The sequence below is a fragment of the Netta rufina genome (genome assembly GCF_964035555.1).
Source record: "Netta rufina genome assembly, chromosome: 1".
Lineage (NCBI taxonomy): Eukaryota > Metazoa > Chordata > Aves > Anseriformes > Anatidae > Netta > Netta rufina.
The window spans coordinates 185691350-185717945 of NC_140123.1; the positions used below are offsets into that span (position 1 = coordinate 185691350).

Below are 26596 nucleotides of genomic sequence, written 5' to 3' on the forward strand. Positions count from 1 at the left end.
GCTCAAGGGAGTGTAAGAAGTTACGAAAGGAAATTATACACAGGCAAATACAGGGGTAACGCTGCTGATCCCACAGGCAAATATAGTGGTAGCACTGCTGATTCCACAAGTCACTGAGATACTGGATTGGTGTATTTTGAAAACAAACAACAACAAAAGAACCACCAACAAATAAACAAATAGGAGAACATTTTAATTTAGATGGTGTGACATTTTCAAGATTTTTCCCATCTTTATCTTGAGGGCTTGAGACTTTGGTGAAGGGCCTGGAACACAAGTCCTGTGAGGAGAGACTGAGGGAATTGGGGTTGTTTAGTCAGGAGAAGGCTCAGGGGAGACCTCATTGCTCTCTACAGCTACCTGAAAGGAAGGTGTGGGGAGCTGGGGTCGGCCTCTTCTCACAGGTAACTAGCGGTAGGACTAGAGGGAATGGCCTCAAGTTGTGCCGGGGAGGTTCAGGTTGGACATGAGGAGACATTTCCTCTCAGAAAGAGCGGTCAGGCACTGGGACGGGTTGCCCAGGGAGGTGGTGGGGTCACTGCCCCTGGGGGTGTTCAGGGACAGGTTGGACGTGGTGCTTGGGGACGTGGTTCAGTGGTGACACTGGTGGCAGGGTGACGGCTGGTCCAGCTGATCTCGGGGGGCTTTTCCAACCCTAGCGATGCTCCGCGGGGCGAGGGGGTGTCCGAGAGGTGTACTGGCGGCTCCGCCACCGCTGGCCCTCCGCCTTCCCCTCCCCTTCCCCTCCCGGTCCCGCCTCGCTCCCCGCCCCGGCTGAGGGGCGGCTGCCGCTGCTGCCGCTGCTGCTGCTGCCGCTGCCGGCGGCGGCTCCGGCCAAAATGTCCGAGCGCGGCGGCTTCTACCGGCAGGAGCTCAACAAGACGGTGTGGGAGGTGCCGCAGCGCTACCAGAACCTCACCCCGGTGGGCTCCGGCGCCTACGGCTCCGTGTGGTAGGTGCGGGCCGGCGGGAGAGGAGCCGGCAGCCGGCAGGTGCTGCCCGGGGGGGCCCCGCTCCGCCCGCCCGGCGCCGGGCACACAATGCCGGGCCTGGCCGCCGACCTGCGAGCAGCCGAGAGGGGCTCGGGACGGCTCGCCCGGGGTGGGGAGCGGGGCTGGGAGCCGGGGAGAGGGGGGGGGGGGTCCCCGGTGGCAGCGGGGAGCGGCGGCGGGCGCTCTCCCTTCAGCACGCCGCCCGCCCGCCCTGCGTCCCTCACGGCAGCGCGGGGCCGCCGGCCCTGCCTCGCCGTAACCCGGGCAACCGGGCAGCCCCTCAGCCTTCCGCAGGGAAAAGTTGGGGGCCCCCCTGGCGGCCCGCTGGGCTGGGGGGGAGCTGCCCCAGCAGCTGCAAATGTTGCACAGTCATGGTGCCCCCCGTGGGATCCCGGCACTTGTCCCCTCACCGGGCCGCGGTGCCCGCTTGTAGGGTTCGGGGGCGGGCTGTAGGGCTGCCTGTTGCCGGCCCCCTCAGCCCCGCTGCTCGCCCCACACGCCCTACATCTGCACGTGTGTCCCGGAGCTCCGCTTTTCCTGGCAAACGAGGCGATGGCAGCAGCACTGAACAAAGAATCGGGACGAGTTTTCCCCTCAGGAACAAGCGGGGTGGCTCATCCCCACTTGGGGATCCCCCTCAGGCGAGGCGGGCTGCAGACCGCTGTGGGGCAGAGGGGTTTTGCTGGGGAGTCGCAAATTAGGACAGAAGGAGGCCCCAAGGACTTTGGAGTCTTATTGTTGCATAAGGGTTTATCACATCTCCTTATCATACAGCCGTTTCCGTTTTTTACTCAATTCCTATAGCGAGTTCGCAGTCTGGGGAGCTCCCGGCGCAGATCAGGCTCTCACTTTCATGGGTGATGCACGCTTTGCTTGTAAAAGCTTTGAATCAATGTTTGGAAATAAAAGTAATGTTTAAGGAGTTTCTGTAAAAGAAACTTTTATAAGCTAAGTCGAAGTATGTAAAAACAATCTATAGCGGGCCTTTAAGCAAACGTACTGTACAAAAAAGGTTTCTTTAGAACTTAACTGTTTGCCGTTGACTAAACTTGTGAGTAGTCTCACTCACTTTTTCCTCTTCACAGCCAGATACCAGAGAACATTTGTGGAGTTTCTTGTTTACTGCTTCCTTCTCTAGCTCCATGAAGTGCCTCAGTTACACGTAAAATAGGAATATGTATTTAAAAGCCCTCCGCCAACCAACATAAACACTCAGGACTAGTGAGGATTATCTTTTAATTCTTCTCTTCTTTATTATTCTAGTTCTGTGTTTGCACCAGGGAAATCTAGGCAAACACTGTGTAAATATTGATACCTCTCACTGTAGTTAAGGGTAGAGTCCTGTGTCTATCTGATTGTTGTGAATAGTTTCACAAGGACATAGTTTATTTAGAAGACAAATTCTTAGTTTTCTTTCTCTGTGATTTTACAAAGAAGGAGCTGGTTATATAGTATGAGAAAAAACTGCTGTCATATTCCAACAAAACCTGCATTTCTGATTATTTTTCCTGTTTATACTTCCCTAGTCTTAAGGGGAAGACCTACTCTGCTGAATTTTGTAATGAGATGTCAGGACTTTTGAGAAATTGTGAAGGAAATGAAAACATGTGGTGGTTCACTTGCAGCACAGCTGGCGTTTTGTTGTTGTTTTTGTGTTTTGTTTTGTTTTAAACACTGTTAGTGTTAATTTATTGTACCTCCTACTTTGCTGTCTGTGAAGCAAATCCCAGTATTTTGTCAATGGAGAAGCCTAGAACTGGCATGTAAAATGAAGCCTGGAAGATGCTATAGGAAAGCTTTATTCTAAAATATATGTTTAGGAACTAAATAGAGTAATAAAATATTGCTCTACATTAATAGCCTTGTTAACATCGATGAACTATAAACCCAAACAGATCGTGAATGTGAGGAAAAGGTTCACGTCTCAGAAAAGCCATCTATTTTTAGTCTCTATTGAAATTGATTTTTTTCCCTCTATAGGCACATGCTTTACTCAGGAGACCCACGAGACACAATTGTTCCCTTGAGTAATATTCTATATTGCTTTTGTGAATAATTGTACTCCTATTCAGTAAAATGTCTAAAAACATGTTTAAGTCTTACAGAAACCACTGGAATTAAACAAATTCTTAAGTGCTCTGCTGACTAGGTGCCAAAGTCCTGAGCTCCAAACACTGGCTTTAAAACAGGAACAAAGTTGTTGTAACAAATCTTTTTTTTTTTTTTTTTTTTTTTTTTTTTTACCTCAGGGAACCTCTTCTGTAGTCTTACCCTTTCCTTTTTTACAGTAAATTGTCAGCAACATCGGATACACTTGTGCAACTCAAGTGATACTTAGTAATAAGAAGTATAAGGCAAATATTTGCATTTACGTTAACTTCTGATTGCCCTTTTCTTTGTTTGCAGCTCAGAATCTATAGAAGAGTTTGTGTCAGGAGGCCACATTTTGGCCCAATTTATTGATGTTTCGTAAGTCTAATACAGTTTGCATTCAGATTGATTTTTACATACCTCTCCAAAAGTGAATTGGTTTCAAAATGCCAATGTTGATATCAAGCACAGTGCTTCCCAGTATGCTTTTCTTCTTTTTTATTTAGATGCAGATATGTATAAAATATCTGCCTTGGTACCAGGAGCTTTACTGCTTTTCTCACTTCTAACGCCACATCATACAGAAAAGTCCTTCTTGGAAATCCTGGAAAGATCACAGCCACACTGCTGAAAGGGGTTGCACTTCAGCATCCACGTGAACCAGCAAGAGAACTGTGAGCTCTTTCCCTCGAGTTCTGCACTCCTGCAGTACCCTTTGCATTATTCGTGTATCGTAGCTGGTGGATGTCTTCCCATTGGCTGCTCTCAGATCTAATTATGTTTTTAATTTAAGGGAAGAATTAAAGCCCTGTGAATGCATGGGATGTGTGTGGTCGTTTAATGACATTTAAAGTGACCAATGCAGTCTTCAACAGTACATTTTTGTCAATTTTTCTTTTTTCAGAAGTTGTTTGTATTTTGGTGTGTATCAAATCTACCTGTACAACTGTTTCTTTTGGAGTCATCTTCTTTTTGTGCTATCACTTTGTTTACCAGGTAGATTTATGTATATATATTTGAAAATGACTCTTCCTTGAACCTAGGCTGTTAAATTCTTAAAGTTTCCTTGCACAATGTCCACCCTCAGAGTTGGATTTCTCTCTCACTGAAATCAGAGATCTGGTTGACTTTTATAGACCATACCCTATCCCTGCTAATTGTGAGTTTTTAAAAGGTTTTTGGGTTTATGTGCAGCATTTAAGCTGATAGCCATTTAGATGGAAAACATTCAAACTTTCAGAAGGTAATTTTCATCTACAGTCATTTTGTTGCAGTTCTAGAGAAAAGAGGTGGAGGTCAAGCTGTATCTTAAACTCTTGTCTCTCGTGACTCCATCTTTTAAGTAATATTTCTGATTGTGTTCAAGTCTTATCGACTGCTCTGGTGGTACTGCTCATAAGCAAGATCCCCAGCCTGCAGCATCGTTGCCTCTCAGCTGTGTCTCCTTGCTGGATCCCATGTTCTCTGGCACCTGTCCACCTTTCCCTCTGGGACTTGGTGTTGCCACCTGTCTGAGAAACAAACAGCTCCTTCATCTCTTCTGTTGTAAAGCTTTTTATTATACCCCAAATGATGTAACATGGATAGCTCTTTGCTTTGCTGTTGTGTTTTTTTAAAGCCTGTACGCTTCTTTTCATGCCAGCTTTTGTAAACTGTCTTCCAACCTACTTAATCCTACCTTTGCCTGGGAGGTACAGACAGCCTTCTGCAGCACGCTCTCTCTGATCTCTCCAACGGGTGATTTCCCATTAGCATATTGAAAGCTCTGTTTCCTGCCTTCCCTGGAAAGAAAAGACCTTGCAAGATTAACAGAAGTGAGTCAAGGACTTCTTCCCGAGCAGAAACTTAAGTGCTGTTTCCTCAGAAGGTATCAGTTGTGCTTTCTCTGTGCTGATTTTTCCGTACCTCTTGCCTTTCCTCGGGCAGTCACTCTCCTTTACTTTTAAGCCTGTGCAATGCCTAGCACAAACTCAGGTTGCATAATACATTTTAAAAAGCAGCCTGCTAAGTCAGAGGGTAATGACACAGGCCTCAGTTCGGGAAGCGGGTAGGCAGAGCCTGCCCTAAGCCATTTGCACAGTGTAGCACTTACACGGGCCGGTCCCTTCATCCCGCTAACCGTAAGAGCGTGCTTAAGGGCCATTCAGTTTTTGTCCTGGCTTATCTTGTGTAAAAAATGGGAGGTGCCTTAGGCTTCTATTTTGCTTTGAGGAAGTGCGAGTGGAAAAATAAAAGCAGAAGACTTCAATCCTGAAGTTCAGCCCCTTCTTTCCCCCATCCACACAGTGCTGTGGTTTCTGGCTGGATTGTCACTCGTGATGTATGTAGGGCAGTAGCGTGCAAGACTGGGACGGGAGATTACCAAGGTTGTCCTTGATGCTGAGCCAACTGAGTAGTGTGTGAGTTTTTTAAAAACCTGATATAAATTGTCTTTGACTAACAAAGCAAAAAATTCCCCCATCCAAGATTGCACTTGGTGACTTTCGTATGATAACGTTTTTAAAGGGACCTTGTACTTCACCTTAGGGATACTAAGTGTAAGATTTCAACTCTAAGATCACCTTACTGGAATTACGATGTGTGTCACTGTAACATTCCAGGCTTGTTTAAATAGTACGTGCTAAGATAAGCTTTTGGAGTGGTGATAACACACAGCTCCTGCATGTAAATACAGCTGGAAGACCGTGTAGATCTTTACAAGCTAAAGGCAGGATCCCAGGCACGTGTAGAGCCAGTTGACTTCAGTGGGCTCAATAAATAAGCGGGGAATAAATAAAAAGAGTGACATGGTCGATGTTACAGGTTAGGGGAAGGATCTTTGCAACAGCATTGCTAGAATGAATGGATGAAGAGAAGTTAAGCAAAAAAAATGTTGCAGAGTATGAAAGACTGTCAGAGGAAGATGACGAAATAGCTGTTGAGAATGAAGACACTGTGAGGTTTGCAGCTACAAAACCAAGGGATGTCAAGAATTCAAGAAGTTTCATGAAAGAAAGGAAGAAGGGAAGGAAGGAAGGAAGGAAGGAAGGAAGAAAGGAAGGAAGGAAGAAAAAAGACAGGAGAGCATTTCTGAGCATTGGCCATGGAGACAGCACTGGAGAGCCGGGTGAAGGTGGCTTTGCTGGAGCACCGGGATGGAGTGCAGCCCGCGGGGGACTCCTCCCATCCCGTTTTACTCTGCGTGTTTTCCAGTTGTTAAAACAGCGTAGCAACTGAGTTTGGAAAGGAAAGGGAAGAGGGGTGGTAATCAGTGGAGTCGAGGTTTGTGTTTAAAATTAAAGTGTCTAAGAGTGCTTTTAGTGAAAGATATTGAATCAGAAAGGAAGTGTTTGTGGGGAAGGATAAGGAGGGCTGAGATCTGTTGGTAGGGCACCGTCACGAAGCCAGTGGAGTACTTGGAGAGCAGATGAGAAACACCCATATGTGTGTGAGGAGTGTGGTGGAAGGAGCTGCAGGGAGGGTGAAAAAAACACAAGCTCAAGAAGTGGGGAAGATCACTTTGTGTTTTGCTGGTTTTAATTCGGGAGAAATTAGTGAGACCTTCTTGAGAGGGCGGGGAGGCATGAGGTGGAAAATTGATGAGGGCCACAAGACATGCCAGTTGTGGCAGAAAGCAAGAAATAGGGAATTACAGCCTTCTGTGTGGTCATAATAAAATAAAAAATTCTCTGCAGAGGGTCTCCCCCATCTCTACTCCAGCATAACTTGTTGTAACGTGCACCTTCCTGGCTGCATGGTATAGCAGCAGCATGTCTTACTGCTTTCCCCTCCGGCCATCACAGCTGATGGTGGCTGCAGTTGCCCAGGGTGCACAAGCCCTTTCCAGAGTCTCAGAGCCTGGTCGCTTCCACAGAGCTTCCCGAAGAGCTGTTTGCAGTTTCAGAGCCCTGAGCTAGTCGGTACCTAAAAGCCCGTGTCCTACTTCTGGGTATAGGCTCGGGGGAGGCAGGGCGCTGCAAAGCCCCTACGTGACCTGAGAACAAAGTGCTAACGTTTAATATTTTGGCCAGCGTAGGGAGAGAAAACAGGAAATGCGAAGGAGAAGTGGGGGAGGAATAGGAGAAAGAAGGACAAGAATGCAAGTCAGATTTAGTCTGTTTAGATTTATGTAATATATTTGAAAGCATTAATGTTTCTCATATTAAACCTTATATCCACATTACCTGCTAACATCTCTAGCTGTAGGTTCTGAGCCCGTAATTTGTAACTACCTGGCAGCCTTCCCTAATGAAATGCTGAACAGAATACAGTCGTCATTAGCATTAATCTGGCTTTGTGGCAGTTGACTGATTTTCTTGCTTAAATACCGGCACTGGGCTTACAGGCTATCTAAAATACATGATTATTTTAGTATCCGTGAGTTGGCTACATGTGCTGAGGAGGCTGACAGCTTCTGACCCCAACCTTTTGTATGTTTTTCTCGCAACGGTAATTTTATATGCATCACTCCCACTGCTATAAGCTCTACTGGCGATAACTTCACCTAGAAAAGTGTGACTGCTCTCCTCTAAAGTTATTTGAATATTTAAGTCACTGTGGAGACACAAGAGACAGACCAGACGATGCAAAAGAGCTCATAGATTCGGAGGCTGATACAGCATCATTATTACTGTGTTGTAACATTAAAAAAAGATTGGCAATGCCTGTAAACAAATGGAGAGCAATTATTTTTTAGTACCATTGCAATGCCTGCCTAAGAGTATGCACTTGTTTTTGTGTTGGTTAATGAACAATTGTGTCGCATCTATAATAGATATTTCCTGCTTTTATATTTAGATCTGGTGGTAAATTAATCTGAGATAATTGACAGTGATTGAACTAAAGCCAAAACAATTGATGGGAGTGCTCAGCGCAGTGTGTTAGAATAATATCCAAGTGATAGGATAGAATTTTACAATGCAATAACCTGACACCATCAAGGAAGGTTTTCTTCTCTAATGGGAGATCAGCGCGTTGTTTCAGGGGTGCCCATTACTCATCCTCCCACCCTTTGTCTTGTTACTGTCTCCTTTTTCTCTGTGGGTTCCTTCCGATGCACATACGTGTTGTGATTTGTGTGGTTTCGTTAACAAATATAAACTCTGTACCACAAGTCTGGCTCTTGGGGGTGGAAATCACCAGTTTGAAGTTGTGTGAAGTAACAAAACCTTTATAAAGAAGAAACGAACACACCAGTTACTGGGTTTACTTTGCTGCTTAGCTTAAGCTTACTGTGTGGCCTTGTTCTGCTGTTCTCTTGCTGCACTGCCAGTAGCTGTTACGGTACATTTTCTGGTGCTGGGTAGATGCTGTGTGTACTTTTTTTAAGACTACTGACAGGTTGGCAGGGACCTCTGGATGTCCCCTGATCCAACCCCCATTCAAGCAGGGCCACCCAGAGCAAGCTGCCCAGCACCACATCCAGGCGGCTTTTCATCCCTAAGGAGGAGCCTCCACCACCTCCCTGGGCAGCCTGTGCCAGTACTCAGCCACCCACACAGCACAGAAATGCTGCCTGGTGGTCAGAGGGAGCCTCCTGTGTGCCAGTTTGTGCCCATTGCCTCTGGTCCTGTCCCTGGGCACCACTGAAAAGAGCCTGGCTCTGTCTCCGTTGTATCTTCCATTCAGGTATTTATATATACCTGAGGAGATACTCCATACTATAATAATTGGTAGACCCATTAAAAAAAAAAAAAAAAAAGAGCTTTATTTAAAAAAACAGATGAGCAAGATCCTGGAGAAGACCCAGAAGACAAAGATCACAAAGTAAACCTTGCAAACAAAACCCAAAAGCCTTGTTATTCATGTGACGACTTTAATTAAGTGACATTTGTGTGAGCTGTAAAAAGAGCTGTCATTCACTGCAGTTGTGAGGAACTGGGCAATAGAAAATGTCCAGGACGGGATTCCTGTGTGTGTCCCTTTCCTAATTTACTTCCCAATGCACAGTGCAGTAAGGACTGTCTGTGGTAGTGCTTATGTGCTCTGCATGCTGACCTCTCTTCTGTTCCTTCCCCCCAGAGCTTGCTCACATACACCCTTCTGCTGCTGTTACCCATTTTTTTTTAGGAAATCAGGATGTTACTAGGGGACATTTGGCCACAAGGAGGTTCATGTCTCCTGTGATGAAAGGAGTCGAAGAGTTTGTGAAAGGGAGCTTAGGTCTGTGGATAAGAGCTCAAGGTTGTGGCTGTACCAAATATGTGGCAGATATTCTGTGTACTTCCATTTCATTTTCTGGATGTTACCTTCTTTCTTACCAAAATCAAAGCTCTGCTCATGCGAATCTGTGTTTGAGCATGAATTACATTCCATTTTCTTTTGTTTTTTCCCCTTATACTTACACGCAATGGGGAGTCTTCACTTACTGGAGGAGTGTGGCCCCTGGATTGACCAGTGAAGGAAAGAAACTCCTGTGTTGTGCTGCAGTGAAAGAAGTAAAAACAATAGCCTCAAACATATGTATCCTAGACCTAGTAGCATCATCACATGGAACAAATTTAAGGATCCACTCGTGCATAGTATTCCCTCCAAGTTTTGTGTAGGGTGTCCAGCCAGTTGTCAAACTTTTGGTGCTGTAGGGATAACAACAGCCTGCTGAGCTGGGACACTGAATTGTATAAAATAAATTGGAAATAGTCTCTGCCTTTTTTTCCACTTAATCCAAAAATAATCTCTTAGCATAAGAATCTCTTAGAATAATTATTTGTATAGATACAGTGCTTCCACAAACATAAAATCACTCTCTGCAGACTACCAAAACCATACAGTTGTCTGGGGTGATGGGGTATTATGGACAATCAACTGTTAGAAGCTGGGAGCTCCCTGCAGGGGCACCATCCTGGCACTACACGTGATCAGCTTGGGTCATGCCTTCATCTTACATCAGCTAGACCTGAGCTCACTCCCGGAATGAAGAGAACTTACTGGACCAAACACTTCATTCAAGCTGAGCCTTTTCCAGGTGTCTTGTGTAGTATTGTGCCCAGCTAATGAGCCCTCCCAGAGCCCCAAAATTAGTGAGGTCAGGGACAGGACCTGCTGATCCCATGAGCAGTCTTTCCTGCATCGCCTACTGGAGTTTACGAAGTGGGACATGAGTTGGCTGCATGCATGGCTCGATAGGTTGGGCTCCCACAAGCAGCCCTCCAGCTGCTGAGAGAAATCTGATCTAAAGGCTAAATAGCTGTAGCTGAATAGTGTGCTCCTAATCCTAAAGCCCTGGAGGATGTGACCGGGCTGCACACGAGTGGTTTGTCCAGTATTACCGGTCCACAACCACAGGGGATAAACTGACCATGGACACCGAGGAAATGACTGTATGTACAGTCAATATTTATAAACAGCAACTACTAAAACCCATGCCCAAAGTCATGAGGTTAGCACGAAACCTGGGCATTTTGCCTTCTGAGTTTCTGGGCTGCGTAAGCTTTGTTTGTTCAAACTTTTCTCTGAAAGCCTACGAACAGGAGAAATGTGCATATAAATAGAGATTCTTCTTTCATCTAGTGGGACGTCAACAGACGTGTTAGACGCAGGAGCTGACAATGCTGGAAAGGTATCTCTAATTTAGGCACTGATTGAAAATTACATCAAGCAAAAGTCTCCAATCTGTCAAAACGATGCCATCCCTGCAGGGAGAACATCGGCTCGTTTATATCCTTGATCTTGGAAAGGACAGGCAGCAAAAATGCCTGGCGTAACTGCCTGGGGTTCTGGGTCAAGAGCAATCATGTCTAAAAGAGCTATTGCTAAGATTGATACAAAACTGTTCCTGGTAAAATAAAATACAGTTCGAATTGTGTTTCTTTTTGTGTTGCGATAGGAATTCTGTCTAATGTGGTGTTCCCACATACTGCTGAGGCATGAGGGTGTGCTGCTCTGTGGTAGTGGTAGAAATACTGATAATATGCAATTAAAAACTCACTTTCACTGTTTTCTACGAATGAAGTGTCGAGGCGATATCCCTTTTCAAGTATCAAAGTTTATCTCCGTGGTATTATGCCATCCAGCTACATGAGATAATGTAACCATCAGCAGCCGGACACCCGAGGATAAGTAACCTGAGAGAAACTCGGGTAGCAGCAGGTGAACCGCTGGGAGGACGCTTTGTGGCCAGGTGGAAGCGTTTGTTACACAGCTGGCTTGCCAAAGGAGCTCCCAAGGACCCACAACAGTAGAAAATGCCTTGCAAAAGGAAAAGGAGCTGTGAGTTTCTGGCAGTTGTTGGGGAGACGCTGCAAAGGCCAAGCCTGACAGGGAAGTGCCCTCAGTTTGAAGGCAGAGATGGGAAGAATGTGAGTGCCGTGCATTGTAAGGTGAGGGTCTCCAACTCTTTTTTTTTTTTTTTTTTTAATAACAGTATGCCTTTGGCTTGTTTGAAGGAGCTGTTTGGGCTCGTTTTCATCAGCAGCTGGCCGCAGGCCCCAAAGGAAGGGTTTCTGGTGGCACCAGGCAGAGCTGGGCCCTCAGAGCTGCCATGGCCGGAGCCAGAGGCCTGCTGTCCGGGGAGCCGGTCTGGAGGCCAGATGCTCTGAGGAAAATGTCTCGGGAAGGGACACAGTTAGTCCTGCTGCCTAACAGCTCACACAGTGGGTCATGAGGGACTCAGGGGACAACTCAGATCACAGCTGTGATGGTAGAACAGGGAGAGGGAGAGACTGAGTCCAAACTCAGAGATGGGAAGAAATGAAGGCAGCAGCCTGCTGCCTCCGAGCAGAGGTCACAGACACTAGCCGCCCTTGGATCTGAGAAATAAAAGAGTCCTAACAAAGCAAAATCTATTGTTTTGAATGCTTCAGAGTTAATAACTTGAATTATGATGATGGTAAATGAGGAAAAAGCTTGAAGTCATTAGCTCTGATTATCACTCGCCACAGTTCCTTGCCTGTGAGGGAACGCGTTTAAACCAAGACCGCTCCTGGCCTGTTCAGCTGCGGTTCATCATTTCCCATTGGAGGTCAAATTCAAGTTTCTGTTTGCTTTTGTGTTTTTGTTGTTGATGTTGTGGGTGTTTTTGTTGCTGTTGGTCCTCATGTGTTTCCATCCTGGGTCTAAAAAGCTGCTGTCATAAGAATTACTGAAAGTGGAAAATAGTTTATACCATCTGAAAGCTTTGCAGCCTTGAGTCATACGGAGGGTAAAAAGCAATCTGTCTTAAAGATCAGCAGTTTTTAAAATGCTGAAACCCACGTTTGACCTTAGAATTGGGAGGAAAGGGATGTTTATCATGATAATGGGATTTAAAGCCTAATTCCTCCTAGCCTTGTATAACGTACACAGTATTTCACAAACCGGTACAACAGTGAGTGGGAAGGCTTGTGAACTGCCAGAATAGTTGAGATGTTAAGCACAGATTGCTGTTTTGGGCAATTTTATTTATTTATCTGTATAAACATTTCCTTTTTACTGGAAGAAGTTAGAATGGATCTAGCAAGCATGTATTTCTGAGGCTGTGGTGCTCTCCATTGGCTTCGTTGACCAGGATTACACTCATGACAATTTTGTCTCATCTTTGTTATACTAACAGCGAAGCATTGGCTTCCCTTTTATTTCTTCAGATTGATATTTGCAACCTTCACATTGTGTTTGTGGCCACTCATGTGGTATTTATCATGTCTTTATTGTCAGTTCTTCTTGCACCATCCATTCCTTGAGCTCCTCCACACATTTGAGTAACAGTGTCCTCATATCCTGAATAACTGTGTCCCTACCCTTCTGTCAGAACAAGTGTCTTATCACGTCCCTTCCACCTCTCCTCAGGGTGATACGGGTCTTCTCCTACTTCCTATGCTTTCTTTCTTCTGCTCAGGGAAAGCCCTTCCTGAGGTGCTCTGCAAAGCCACAACCCTCTACACCTTTAAAACTTCCCTGAAGATCCACTTCTGAGATGCTTGCAAGAAACTAGCTAAGTAATCTGCTTATCTATTTCATTTATCTCGTGAGTGACTCACTCCTTCCATGGTGCCTGCAAGAAACTTGTTGATTAAATCTACTTCCTCTTACTCTGTTTTTATTGAATAAAACACTGCTGGATTGTGCTCTGCATTGGCCTTCTGAGAGATTCAGTGAAGTCTAAGATAGCTGGATCATGATCATCTTTTTGATGTCACTGTTCTTGCTACCCATGTGTTGTTTGTATCTGGTTTTGCTTCTCGTTAGAAACACTGCCTTGTCCTCTAGCTGACTGGAAATGAAGAGTTTCTGCTGCACTTGGCTCTTCATGACTTTCTGGTGGACCAAATACGTGTAGGAGTCCACCACCTTGGAGCTGATTGTAGGCTTGGTGCAATAGTTTGGGAGCCACTCTAGGCAAGACAGATCTTTTTGTCTCTAACAGGTGATCTTACTGCAATTCTCAGGAGTGTTTTAAACACTGACCATGAGGAGCTACTAGCACCTAGTGTGCCTATTGACCATTGTCATCCTGTACTGTGCATTTTTTCATGTTATTTAATTTTCAGTGTTTTGTAACTCAAAAATGTTCTGGAAGATGAATACGCGAGGGTTCTGTGCTTGCTAATGCTGTTGCTAGCAATTGCAGATAGTGTTGTCTACAGTTTAAACAGAATTTCTAGGCATTAGAATTGAACAAAATTTTAATTTAATGAATAACAATTTAAAGCAATTCTTTCTGTAATATGAGAAAGCAGCAAACTGAAGAGAAAATAGCAAACTGAATATTTTTGTAATCATACAGTTTAGTGTCATGAAGTAAAATATAAAGGGATTGTTTCTATTCCTGTGCTACATTGCAGACTGTATTTATCTGTGCCATGTTGTATTTGTCATGTCTTGTAATGCACAAAAACCACCAGTGGGTTTCCCTTTCCCGCAAATGCTTATGTCTGTATTTAGTGTCCTCTTCCGTGGGACATCTCCATGTGTATGAAGTTAAGCACGTACTTTATGTCAGCAGGATCTGTGGGCTGCAGTTCAAGGCATGTACCTGTTGTTCATTTGTTACTGGCATTTCCCGAGGAAACGTGATGGGAACTGTCTTTGAATGCTCATGGTTACTGCTGACTAGCTTCCCCCAGTTGCAGTCAATGAGCAGAAGGTAAAAGAGGGCAAAGGAAGGAGCAGGAATCCCCTGCAGAGCTTAAATTTCTCCAGAGAACTACAGTGAACTAATGGAGAGCTTTGAAATAGAACATGCCTTCAACATAGACTTTTTTTTTCTTGTAGTTCAGCTTATGATACCAAAACAAGACAGAAGGTGGCAGTAAAAAAGCTTTCAAGACCTTTCCAATCGCTTATTCATGCAAGGAGGACCTACCGAGAACTTAGGTTGCTGAAGCACATGAAGCATGAGAACGTAAGTGAAGAGTGAGTGCTTTTCCTTCTGATTTTTATGACACAAGTTTGTAATATAGGCTGAATTTCAATTAGGTACAGTCTTGTTAGGAAATATATACAGCTCTCTTTCTGGCTACCCAGAATACCTGGACCTAGCTATCTCATCTGTAGCAAAGTCACTGACTGTAAAGTAGAGGCTTTCAGTAAAAAGCTGCCTTTTTATTATAAAATGATCCAGTTTGATCTTGAATATCCAGCTAACAAAATCTGAAACAAGTGGTCCTACTCTTCTGTAACTGAAGTAATAGAGTGTTCTGCTCACTGCTGTTGGATGCTAATGAAACATGAGTCCAGGAAAAGAAGAATACCTCAAACGTGCTTTTGCTGAATTTGGATTCTACTGAGAAATTAAGACAGATACTCTCATTGAAATTAGGGACAGTGTAATAGCTAGATGAAAGATAGTGGAACATCAAGCCCCAAACAATTCAGAACTTAGGCCTAAGTTTATGAGACAGTTTATTTCAATGAGAGTATCCGCTTGCTTAAAAGTAACTTGATGAATGGAGGCCTGAATAAAATGCAGTGGATAGAAAAGTATCATGCAAAAGGGATGCTAAAATGTTAATTAACAACAGAACAAGATAACCTGTGAAATTGTGCATAATATTAAGTATAGTGAGTATACAAACCAACTTTTTTGTAGTGAGACATTACCTTTCCTGTCTTTATCTCTGACCATCTAAAGTCTTGTTCTACTTCTTGTAATTAATAGATTCTTTTAATTAGCCATGGAAATAGCTGCCTCTCTACCTGCACAAACCACCTGTTGTTTGCAAGATGAACATGTGTTGTGTATTTGTACGCTTCCTGTCAAAAATTCTAAGCACTGTCAGTACTAATTATATATCACTTTATGTATTTATAAAAATAAAATGTCAATTCTCTTGTCTTTCAGGTTATAGGATTGCTAGATGTTTTTACACCTGCAACATCAATAGAAAATTTTAATGAAGTGTAAGTAAAATTTTAAAATAATTCTGACTAGTTAGTAACTAGGTACCTCTCTAGTTTTAAAAAGGAAGAACATACTTTTCCAATAGACTTGAAGCCAAAGCTGGCTTTGTGTGAAGAACTTTAATTGTGAATCTTTTCACATTTTTTCCCTAAAAGGAAAAGCAGGAGAGCAGGCCTCATTTTCTTACTTTTTTAAATGATGACATTATAGCTGTCTCATAAATGGGTTGGTTTTGCATAAATAGCAGTAAACTTAGAACTTCTTCAGTTCAATTATCTGTTAGCTGTAGATTATTTTTTCAGTTACATGGGATTGTTCAGGAATGCAGGAAAGTATCCTGTTGGCTAACTAAAGCAAGGTAAATTTAGGCTAGATTCCTGACTAACCTAGGGCTGGTTGTATTTCGGTGTTACTCAAACAGACCATTTATACTGAGTTGCTCTTGGTTTGCATCTGGGATAAGCAACTAGGTAAGTAGCTTAGAAGAGAAAATAGTAACTAACTTAAAAATAAAAATAAAAATTGTTGTTGGTGGTATTATTGTTATTATTTTATTATTTTAATCCATTAAAATTATTGGCCAAACTTCCTTTGTCTAGAGGGCAAAACTTCACAAATGAGAACTGGGAATGGTAGATGCATACTTTTGTCCCAGTGCTTTTTTTGGAACAGAATCAATATTTCTGCAAAATTTCTCAAAAAATAAAACTTCCAATGAAGGTGGGGAAAGAAGTTATACAAAATGCTGTTATTTCAACCAATCCTATGTTAATTTCCATCATCAGATATTCCAGTGCCTCACAGAAGCTGTAGGTTTGATGTCCCAAGTTCCCACTTTTGTGTTGGGTGAGACTTCCTATTAATCTCAAGACATGAGGCTACACTGAACTGCTGTAACATGTCATGGAGAAAACACAGTTAAAAACTTTTAATGTACCATAAGGATTTTTCTTTTTCTTGACATTAAATCTCATAGCTGTGATGCCATTATTAGAGCTCATAGCTGACTGGTGGGACATAAACCCTGTATGAGTAGAAAATGGAAAAGGAATCTACATGGGAGTGTGTAGTTACTCCTTGGATGTGCTGCTCTTACGAGGATTTCCATTCTGCCAATCTTAAATGAGTTTTTGGGTTTTTTTTTGATTTCTTATATAGGGTCTGTTTTGTTTTTGCAGGTATCTTGTGACAAATTTAATGGGTGCTGACCTGAATAACATTGTGAAGTGCCAGAAGTTAACAGATGACCACATACAGTTTCTCATTTATCAGTTACTTCGAGGTCTTAAGGTACTGGTTGAATACAAGGGTATTAGAGGCAGCAACCAAAATGTTGTAGTAATGACTGGTTCATTGCAGTGACAGTGCTTAAAACACTTGTGTTTGTGTTAAGAGCGCACAGATAGCAGCAATTGTTTCAGAAATTGTTTTTTTGCTTACCAGAAATAAAACCCCAAGCCTGCAAGTGCTGACATGCACAATGCATGTGAATATTTCCCTTAAACATTAACTGTAGATCAGTGTCTATTTAGGCTACTATTGAAGGAGGTTCACTTGTCTTATGGTCTCTCACGTGAGCAGTGTGTTTTAGACATTCCCTCTTTCAAGAGAAAGTAGTGAAAATTTTTCTGAAGAATGTGAAATTGATAAAGCATGATATGGTAAGTAGTTCACATTCATGAAAGACATGAGACAGTTGGAAAAGCTACACCCGTGATTTTTGTAGAGGTCATGATGAGTGAAAAGATAGCCAAGTTATCTGGGTTTGTTGGGAAACTTTTGAAAGTAATAGTTTGTCCTAGCAATGTACAATGTTACACACAATCACATAGGATTTATTTTGCCTGTAAAGTCATTGTTTCCTTTGATCATAGCTGTTAAGATGTATAATAATAGCTGTTAAAATGTATAATCAAAGCTGTTAAAATGTATACAAGTCAGTAACATAGGCAATTGGCAAAGAAATTGTAGCAAAATTGTCTTTCTAAAGAACTAAAATGTTACCATCTTCCAGACACTAAACATAAAAGTGTCTATAAAGAGGAGAAGATTTTAAAAATGCTTCCCGGTACTAGGTGATAAACATTTTTTAGACCTACATTGAGAGTTCTTGTCCAGGTATATGCAAAAAGAAAAGAAAATTCTGCTGCTTTAGTACTTAAATTTATAATATTTGATACTTTTGACATGGAAAATTAACTGCATGTTTGAAAGCAAGCTGGGATAAAAGGCTCTGAGATGTAGTTACTGTGTGGTTTTGAGCAAGTCGCCTGATGCTTGAGAGGGTAATTGCTATTCATGCACGTGGGTTCTGTCAATTTAAGTGCAGATTTTAGTGAATAAGAATTGCAGAGCTGAGCCCTTAATTGCTTTGTCACATTTACTTAAGTTAACAGCTTAACTAGGAAGATGGATTCCAGAGTTAATTATCCAGCATGCGGTTTTGAATGTAAGAGTACATTGCATCAGAGCTAAAAAGCAAGAAAAGTTGTGCTGCAAAGTGAATTCTGAATTTCAGAAATGCACTAGCTTGTTTCCAAGGGGAGGGGTTGATTGTGGTTTGTCTCTACTGGAATTGAAAGTCTCACATCTCAGTGGCTGAACATTTGATCAGAGATAAGTCCTTGTTTACATCTAAGCTGGGGTCATTACAACTTGTATTCTTATATCCGAGTACGCTCTGGACTCTCTGGTCCAGCAGTACCCATATAGGTTTCGAGCCCTGCAGAAGCCTTCTGAGCATCGGGAGCATTAGCTTGGGATGGAGCAGTTTGGCAGACCACTGAGCTGGCTGCTTGGTGCTACCTACAGCAGCTGTTGTCTCAGCAGAACCTGCACACAGCTAATTCTGTTACAAGCTGTGTTCTAGTTTCCTCTGCTGTTCACAGCTATTGTGAACAGCATTTAAGTGTGTCCCTACCCTGTTTATAAACAGTGTATAGGTTTGGAATGAAAAGAATGCCATTTCGTTTTCTTGGGGTTTTTCTCCAGTTGATATACCCATTTTACAGGTAATCTCTGCTCCTAGGAAAAAGATAAATTCTTCTTTAGAGAATGGAAGAGAATGTTTTAGAGCACTTACTGATCCTTGTAAGATTATACAGATAAAGTGGCTGTTGATCCTAACAATTGAACTATGGGCAATTACAGAGTAAGTAAGATTTTCTCAGTCCTTGAATTTTAATATTTTATGTAAAATAGCAAAAATGCTAAACATTGAAACTGTGCTTCATGACCCTGCTGGAAGTGGATCTGAAGCAACACTGTGTCCTAGGTGGTTTTTCTAGCCACTAACCTGTCCAGGGGTGCACCTGCAGTCAGTGTTCATGTATGGATTTATGTAATCTAGGAGTCAACTCCACTGCTCTGTAGACCCCTGACTTCACTGTGAGCTCCGCTGATCAAAATGGATGCCTAGATAAGACTGAAGTAAATTTCAAATAGGTCAGAAACTTTTGACAAAAGAATTATCAAGGGTGTTATTATTTATAATAGAATCTATTGTTCATGGCTACCTTTTTTGAAATATCTATCTCTGGGTAAGATACAGCAAGTAGGTTTTGAAGTTAGTCGTATCTCCATTTGCCCTGAAAATTTAGTGCGACATAAATCTTTGCTGTGTACAAAACCATCAGTCCCAGTAGCAAAAAGATAAATCAAGTGACTTAAGCCTTTCTTCACCTCTGACTTCAAACCTTACCTTCTTTTTTTTCCCTTTTGTGTTGCAGTATATTCATTCAGCTGGAATCATCCACCGGGTGAGTTCATCCATTGCTATAATAAACGTGAATGAAGCGTGTCCCTCCATGCATCAAACATGTTACCAAGACATAGAATATATCTTGAAAGGTTAAAATGGTATCTGACAAACTGTCTTTGTTCTGGTACAGGACCTGAAGCCCAGTAACCTGGCTGTAAATGAAGACTGTGAGCTGAGGGTAGGAATCATGCTGTTGTGATGAAGAATGTTGTGTTACCTTTCAATATGACGATTTCCTGAGGAAACACTAGCTGCCATTTTTGCTTCTGATTCCAGTAATTTTGTGTGTTTGCTAATGCTGCTCCCCTGCCATAAAAAAAAAAATGTTTCTATGAACATGTTTTCCTCCAAATGTTAATTTATTATCAGCATAAGTATCTTTGCAAAATGTTCATCCCTAGTTCTTCACAGATAGTACATAGGCTAATCATTTGGCCCATGAGACAGTACTTAATTGGGTACATCTTGAAATGTTGACCTATGATATCTACATCTGCCATATTTAGATGAAGCCATGCAGCAGCTTTCATTTTTATATCTACAGAATGCACAAGCTAAATTAAATAGAAATGGTATGAGAAGATACCGGTATTACTGCTTGAATTACCACTGTAAAAAAAATAAAAATAAAAAGCAAAATACTACAATCCACACTTCTCAAGTACTATCTCAATGTATATGCCTATATAAATACATAGCATTCTGTATCTGTATGATACACTATCACATAATAAGCATGAGACTCCAGAGAAAGAAGGGATGTCTTCCAGCTTTCTAAGCCTTTAAGCTGAAAAATTAGTAGTTTAGCATTTTTCTGTGACAGCCAGAAACATCTTTCTCTCTGTCTGAGATTCTGATGTAATCACTTTATTCCAATTGCAAGGGATTTAGGAAAAGCTTCCAAATATTATGAGAACAGAAAAAAAAAAAAAAAAAAGAAGGAAGAGTACTGAATGAAAGCAATGCAGTTAGATTCGTGTGCTAATCCTAATCTGTTGTAAGAAACTGGAGTTCCTGCTTGGTTTAGTGAGAGTTGCAGATGCTAAGCAAATGTCATGATTATCCTTTAATGTTTTCATGCATGTATGTTCCACATCTGTGAAATTTTATGGTTCATCTGGTTCTGATCAATCCCCTCTGAAATGTGTGCTGTGCTTTTGTACTGTAAGAGACTTTTAATCTTTTTTTTCCTATTATTGTATTTGTGCACATCTCTTCCTAGCATTTTTTACAACGTTCTTTGCTTTGTTTATATTTATAGCTTTACTTCCTCTGATACCAAATTATTTTCTAATAGAACAAACTAGTGGATATTTCCAAGTAAAAGCAAGAAGGAAATAGAGTCACAAAGAAGGAAAATGTGTGTGTGCATACACATTTGGTAGAACACATCAGCTGTTAAAGAGAAATATTGCTGAAACTTAATAAAGGCATTAGTACTCAGGTTTCAAGCCTTTATTCATGCGTTATTTACCTCTTGCATTTTTTCAAGAAAGATAATGCCTTAAATGTTTATTAAAAATAAAGATGTTAATTTATTATTTATACCTTAATATTTTTCCTTAAGCTTTTTATATCTTTAAATTGGATTATAACAGCAGAATTTTGAACAATGCTTTTAAAATTTTCATGCTCCCCATGAAAAGGATTTGCCAGCAGCTTAATAAATAGAACTGGATCTCATCATGGGAGGTTGTGGCTGATCTTAGTTCATATTTCTATTTGAAGAGATACTAAATAGCTCGGATGACTGACTTAAGCTCAAACGGTACTCTTTCACAACCATATCTCTTAGAACTAGGAATACCTTTTTGCTCCATAATTAGTGCTGCACAGACTAATCAAAAATTGGAAAGCAAAGAAATGAGCAGAAAAACATTAATTGAAGTAACTTCCTGTCGGTGTAAACTTAGCAAGGGAGAGCATATGGAGGGTAACATTCTGCCTTCGTGCCTATGAGTAATATGTGTACCTAAACAGAGCTCCGTTGTTGTTTCAGTGGGGGAGTTCTGCCGAAAACAGATGGTATGTGATTTAAATGTACCTCGTTACGCAGGATATATGTTTCCCTCCTAGTGCCATCAGAACGCTGTGTGATTTGGGTGAATGCTACCTGCATGCAACAATGCCTAGACAGACACGAGAGGGAAACAACAGAACTTCTGGGGGTTTGTGATTAGCCTGCATTGTCTTTAAATGTTATGGCTAGTGGCATTTGTTGTTGGCATTTTATACAAATGTTCCCAGTTGACAATGGTTCATTTTTATAGCAGCGGTGCTTCTTTTTATTAAATAAATGCTGGAGGAAAATTGAACCTGAGGCAAAATGCAAAATTTTTCTTAGAGGACAAAGAGCCAGATTCATCACAATGGAAGTATCTTTATATAGATCCAGAGATTGCACATAGCAGAGAGAGCAGATGAGTTCATCCACAGTGTTGTGGTTTTACCTCACTGATAGTGAGGTGCTTGGACTGCTGGACAAACTCAGAAATAGCTAATGGGGAAATAAGCACCTATAACAAAAGTAACGAGGGATTTATTTATTTTTATTCTGTAGATTTTAGACTTCGGTTTAGCTCGGCAAACTGACGATGAGATGACTGGGTACGTCGCAACAAGATGGTACAGAGCTCCAGAAATTATGTTAAACTGGATGCACTACAACCAAACAGGTAGACTGTGAAAACTTTCATTTCCCTACAGCTGTATATAGTTATAAATTTAAACTTAGGGTCAATTCTACTTCATGATCTCTTTGATTCATCATACACATTTCTCTCTCCAATTTTTGGCAGTTGACATCTGGTCTGTTGGATGCATCATGGCAGAACTATTGAAAGGGAAGGCCCTATTTCCAGGAAATGATTGTATCCTTAACACAAAGCATAAAATACAGCTGTAGAATTTCTTCTCATAGCTCAAGAGCTTTATTAGTCTCTGTTTTAAACACATTAAAACCACAGTCATTTTTCAGATGTTCAGCTAGATGGTAGCTGTGCTTCAAGCTGTTCAATTGCCTGATAAGTGATACTTGGAAAAATCAGTACATCTAGTTTTCAAGAAACAAGATATTTTTGCTCTAAAAAAATATTGTCTACGGTTATAAGATTACATCAAATAAAATTGTAAAATAACTTTGATTCTGTAGGGAAAATATAATATGCTTTACAAGTTGTATATGACAATGAAAATTGCACATTTGAATGTTTTTAATCTTGAGAGTAAAATAAAACAGATTTTTAAAACTAGAAAATGGGGATTTTCCTTTTACCAGTTCTCAGATTAGTAATCTAGCCCAATTTGGTATAATGTGCTGTTTTCAGAAATCCTTCATATCATTTAAACATAAATGTGCAATTAAGTCTAACTTTAAGAATATGTTCAATTGGGATCTAGGACAGGCAAGCAATATTTTGCATGCAATGTTCTCACATACAGGTACACCTGACAGAGATTCACGTAGTGCAATAGAGACAAAAAGAATTTAATTCTCCAGGATTAGGTTTACATAGGTATGAGCTGATATCATTCAATGGACTAAAATGTAATTGTCTTGCTTAATAGTTTTAAACATCTTAACCATCTACATGAAAATTTGTGAACTGTTTAAACCCAGAAGGATTGTGTTGTTGTTTAATTTTATTACACTGCCTTTAGTTTTCCTGAAATAACATAGATATCGATCAACTAAAGAGAATAATGGAGGTTGTGGGTACACCCAGTTCTGAACTTCTGAAGAAGATATCATCAGAACATGTGAGTTCACAGCTTCATTCAGCTAACTAACTTTTTATCATTCCTCTGTCTAATTGTACATCACTGGTTATGTTACAGAGATATCTGAGTTGGAAATGAGCAAACGCTTCAAGGTGATCTCTTTTTTTACTGCTAGAATGGCACCATTAAAAATGTTCTTTGCAGAGGTATCCAAATGCCTTGACTGTCAACTGGATTAATTTTAATAATTGTTCGCATGCACTCCATTTTTCAAAGGGGTTTTGCAGTTGATCCTGACGATCGTTTATTTTTCTGCTGTACTTATAAGAAAAAAAATCAAACTGATGTTCAGCTCTATTATGTCTCCAGTGATAACTCTAATGTCTAACAGCTGCATTGTAAGTAATGAGATGTGGAGTTGATTGACAAAGGCAGGTAATGGGCACAGCATAGAAATTCAGATAAACAACACAAAAACCTCCTGAGCTGAAGCTGTTTTCTTAAATGTTCTCTATATAGACCTCAGTCCAATACTGTTGGCTACTTTTCAGCTCATGTTTATATTGATGGGCTTTCATTGAACTTAATGAAGATATCTTAGTTGTTTAAGTAAACAGACAGAACGTGAGCCAGACCAACACTGTATTTCTTGAAGATCCAAGCATAATGAAACCTCATCAGCACCAACCAATACACAGCCCTAGAATTTGTGAGTACTGAGCACTTGAGAATGGCTGGGGCAGGAAGGGGATCAGTCCTTGCACCAGGGGGTTGGATCAACTGGCAAGTCTTTAACTGTGCTGTTCTAAGCATAGGACCTTCTCTGGCCTTTATATGTTATTAAGATTCTATGGCTTCTGCAGTAAAGCATGCAGAATAACGTATACAAATGTGTGATTTGCCCATAAGCTGTCAGTTTGTGAGATTTTTGATTATGAGATTAAACACCTTAAATACTTACTGGAGATGGTATCTGGTTTTGTCTTTGATTTCTTGTCTAAGCAGACCTTAGGGATCTGTAGGGGTTCTGGAACTGCTACACTGGGGCTATTTATACGTTTAGAGTATATGGAGAACCCAAAAGCCAAGTTAATGAATGGGAGTGCTGCTAGGTCACCTCCAGGCTGCTTATACATATTTAGAGGAGCAATGTCAAAGAAGATTCATACCTTGCTTGGAAATACTTGTCTTGTGTATGGGAGTGTCTGTTCCGTTCTTTCAGTCTCATTCTTCTTTACCTTGTAGTTTGTCCTTATAGTTCAGATGTTACTTAATGCTGCATGTAGTCCTGGACAATTTTGTTCTGTTCCTTTAACAGCAAGATCAGAGGTTTTCTGAAATGTTAAGCGTTAAGATATTTTCAGTTATTAGTAGAAGACTAGAGAAATGGGAACTGAAAGGTCAACTTCATGGGATGTTTCAGCACAAGTTATTGAGCTGTTTTGTTAGTTTTTCATGTTAATACAGGTTTAAACTGATCACATTTCATTATTTTCAGATAAATTTAAACATTTAGATTCTATTAGTTGAGTTTCTGTGGCAAGTATATAGGCAGAGTTGACAGGTTGGTAAGTATACTTTAGCAAGTCTGTGTTGTTTTCAAAGAACTTCTGGATAATTGTGGAGTTAATTTTGACCATATCTTGTTCAGTCAGAGTTGGATTAGTTTTGTTAATTGATGTCAGCACAGAAAAAACTAATCCGCAAATTCACAGATGTTTGTCATAAGATAAATGTACTTCTTATTTCTACCTAGTCTGTACCTTCCAGGCAGGAATGTGTGAAAGCTCTCTTTTGCTCTGCTGTTTGTACATACATAAAAACTAGTGCCCGAGAAACTGACTTTCTAGCATGCGTTTGCTACCTTTATGAACTTCAGGGGCATAAAATAGGTGGAGTGAATCCCGTGTTTGACCAGTCTTTAAACATCATTCTCTGCATGACTGGCTACAGCTGCTAAGAAAAAAAAAAATCATCCTTTTAGAAAGCCTTGTCGTCAGCCCCTATAGTAAAATGGGAAAATGCTAATAGAGGTTTAACAGGTTGGAGACACAAAGCATGAAGTTTTACTTCCATTAGGACAGGAGCCTCACTGAGATTCTGAACTATGTCACTAACAGTAGTCTACAATTTTATTAGAATATGCTAAATCTTCTAAAAAGCAGAAAAAATAAATGGATCTGTCTTGTTAAAATAGAAAAATTTAACAATGGAATGTGCTATGTAACAATTTAAAATATCTTTATATCATTTCGTAGTAGCTGCAGAAATTAAGATGATGGCAGAGAGATCTGTATGGGAAACGGGATCTGTTTCCTAAATGTGGCTATACGTGTAGATTGTACTGATTATGTCTTAGAGCAACCTCATAACGTTCAGAAAGGAGAAGTGCAAAGTCCTGCACCTGGGCAGGAACAACCCCAGGCACCAGGACATGCTGGGGGCCACCCGGCTGGAAAGGAGCTTTACAGAAAAGGACCTGGTCCTGGGCAACCTGCTCTGGCCCTGCTTGAGCAAGGGCGGTAGGATCAGGTGGCCTCCAGAGGTCCCTTCCAACCTCAACCTGTGGTTGTATGAGTACGTTATAGTAGCTTCATAATGCACTGAGCTGAATGCTGAAGATACTTCTACACTTCTCAGTCTGGGATCTAACTTAAAGCTCAGTGCAAAAAGCTGTATTTTCTTTGCTGTCTTCAGTAGGCCAAGGATGTTTAGTAAGCCTCCTGCAGATAGGCAAGCCTCTTTCTAACATGCCTGCTAAATGTGCAGGGAGGCTGTCCCTGTTACACAAACATATTTTAAGAAGACTAAGGTTTGTTCAAAGACCACCTGTTTTTGTTTGTGTTGTTTCCTTGGCGGGGGTCTTCTTGTTTGGTTGGTTTGGTTTTACTGATTTGGGGTCAGTCATTTGCCTCTTTAACTGTTCTGTTTTCAGAACTCCTGTTTGTGTCTGTAGCCTTTAGGATCAGCATTCAGCCTCTTCACTTACTGATAAACATTTATTTATCTACTGCATCCGAGAAATTCTTCGTTTATGTAACATCAGGCTGCACGCTAACATTTGGGGGTCAGGTAGGATTGTAGGCCTTTCCTAGTGGAGTTTGGGTGAGCCTTCCACAGCTGCAGAGACAAGGCAAGCTATAAACTCTGTTAAATATCTGAGGATCTGGGACTATCAGGCTTTGTTCATTGGTTAGTGAAGCTGCTGTTCAACAGAGGAGGGGGAGAAGGGAAGGAAGCAGGTTGGATTATACCACATTGCTGAGGGCAACTGGAAGATGATTTAGGTTGCAGTTTTTGGCTGAAAGCTGCATGTGTTTCCTGGGGATACAAACCAATGAACCTGTATGAACAGGTGAAAACAGAAGTGCTAACATGTAACCCTTACAGGAAGGTATACCTGTTTGAAACTCTCTGGCCTAGTAAGTACACACATGAGTAACTGGTTAGAAGGTTTCCCATGTATAAGAAATATAATGAGTGTTATTTCTGATTTTTTAGAGTTGGTGTTGTTACTCTTGGGCAAAATTTAACCTCTGTGTATGTTATGTATCTTGATTTATTCTTAGGCAAGAAAGTACATAGAATCTCTTCCACATATGCCTCAACAGGACTTGAAAGCAGTATTTCGTGGTGCCAATCCATTAGGTAAGAAAGATAGACTGATACAGTTTAAATCTTTCACTAAATATGAACTCAAGTCTACATTTGCTATGTGATCCGATATAATAATGATCA

At 41.3% G+C, this 26596-nt stretch overlaps 1 protein-coding gene across 1 annotated transcript in view; it reads left to right on the forward strand.

The window, feature by feature from the left end:
- Positions 1-819: 819 nt before the first annotated feature.
- The window catches only part of MAPK11 (mitogen-activated protein kinase 11), a 32040-nt gene continuing 6263 nt past the window's right edge, over positions 820-26596 (forward strand). The window contains exons 1-10 of the mRNA XM_084306140.1: positions 820-952; positions 14250-14379; positions 15319-15377; positions 16557-16668; positions 19107-19136; positions 19269-19316; positions 21699-21813; positions 21937-22008; positions 22818-22897; positions 26428-26506. Of these exons, the coding sequence (XP_084162266.1) occupies positions 840-952; positions 14250-14379; positions 15319-15377; positions 16557-16668; positions 19107-19136; positions 19269-19316; positions 21699-21813; positions 21937-22008; positions 22818-22897; positions 26428-26506 (838 nt within the window). The 5' untranslated portion in view covers positions 820-839. The remainder of the gene's footprint in view (positions 953-14249; positions 14380-15318; positions 15378-16556; positions 16669-19106; positions 19137-19268; positions 19317-21698; positions 21814-21936; positions 22009-22817; positions 22898-26427; positions 26507-26596) is intronic.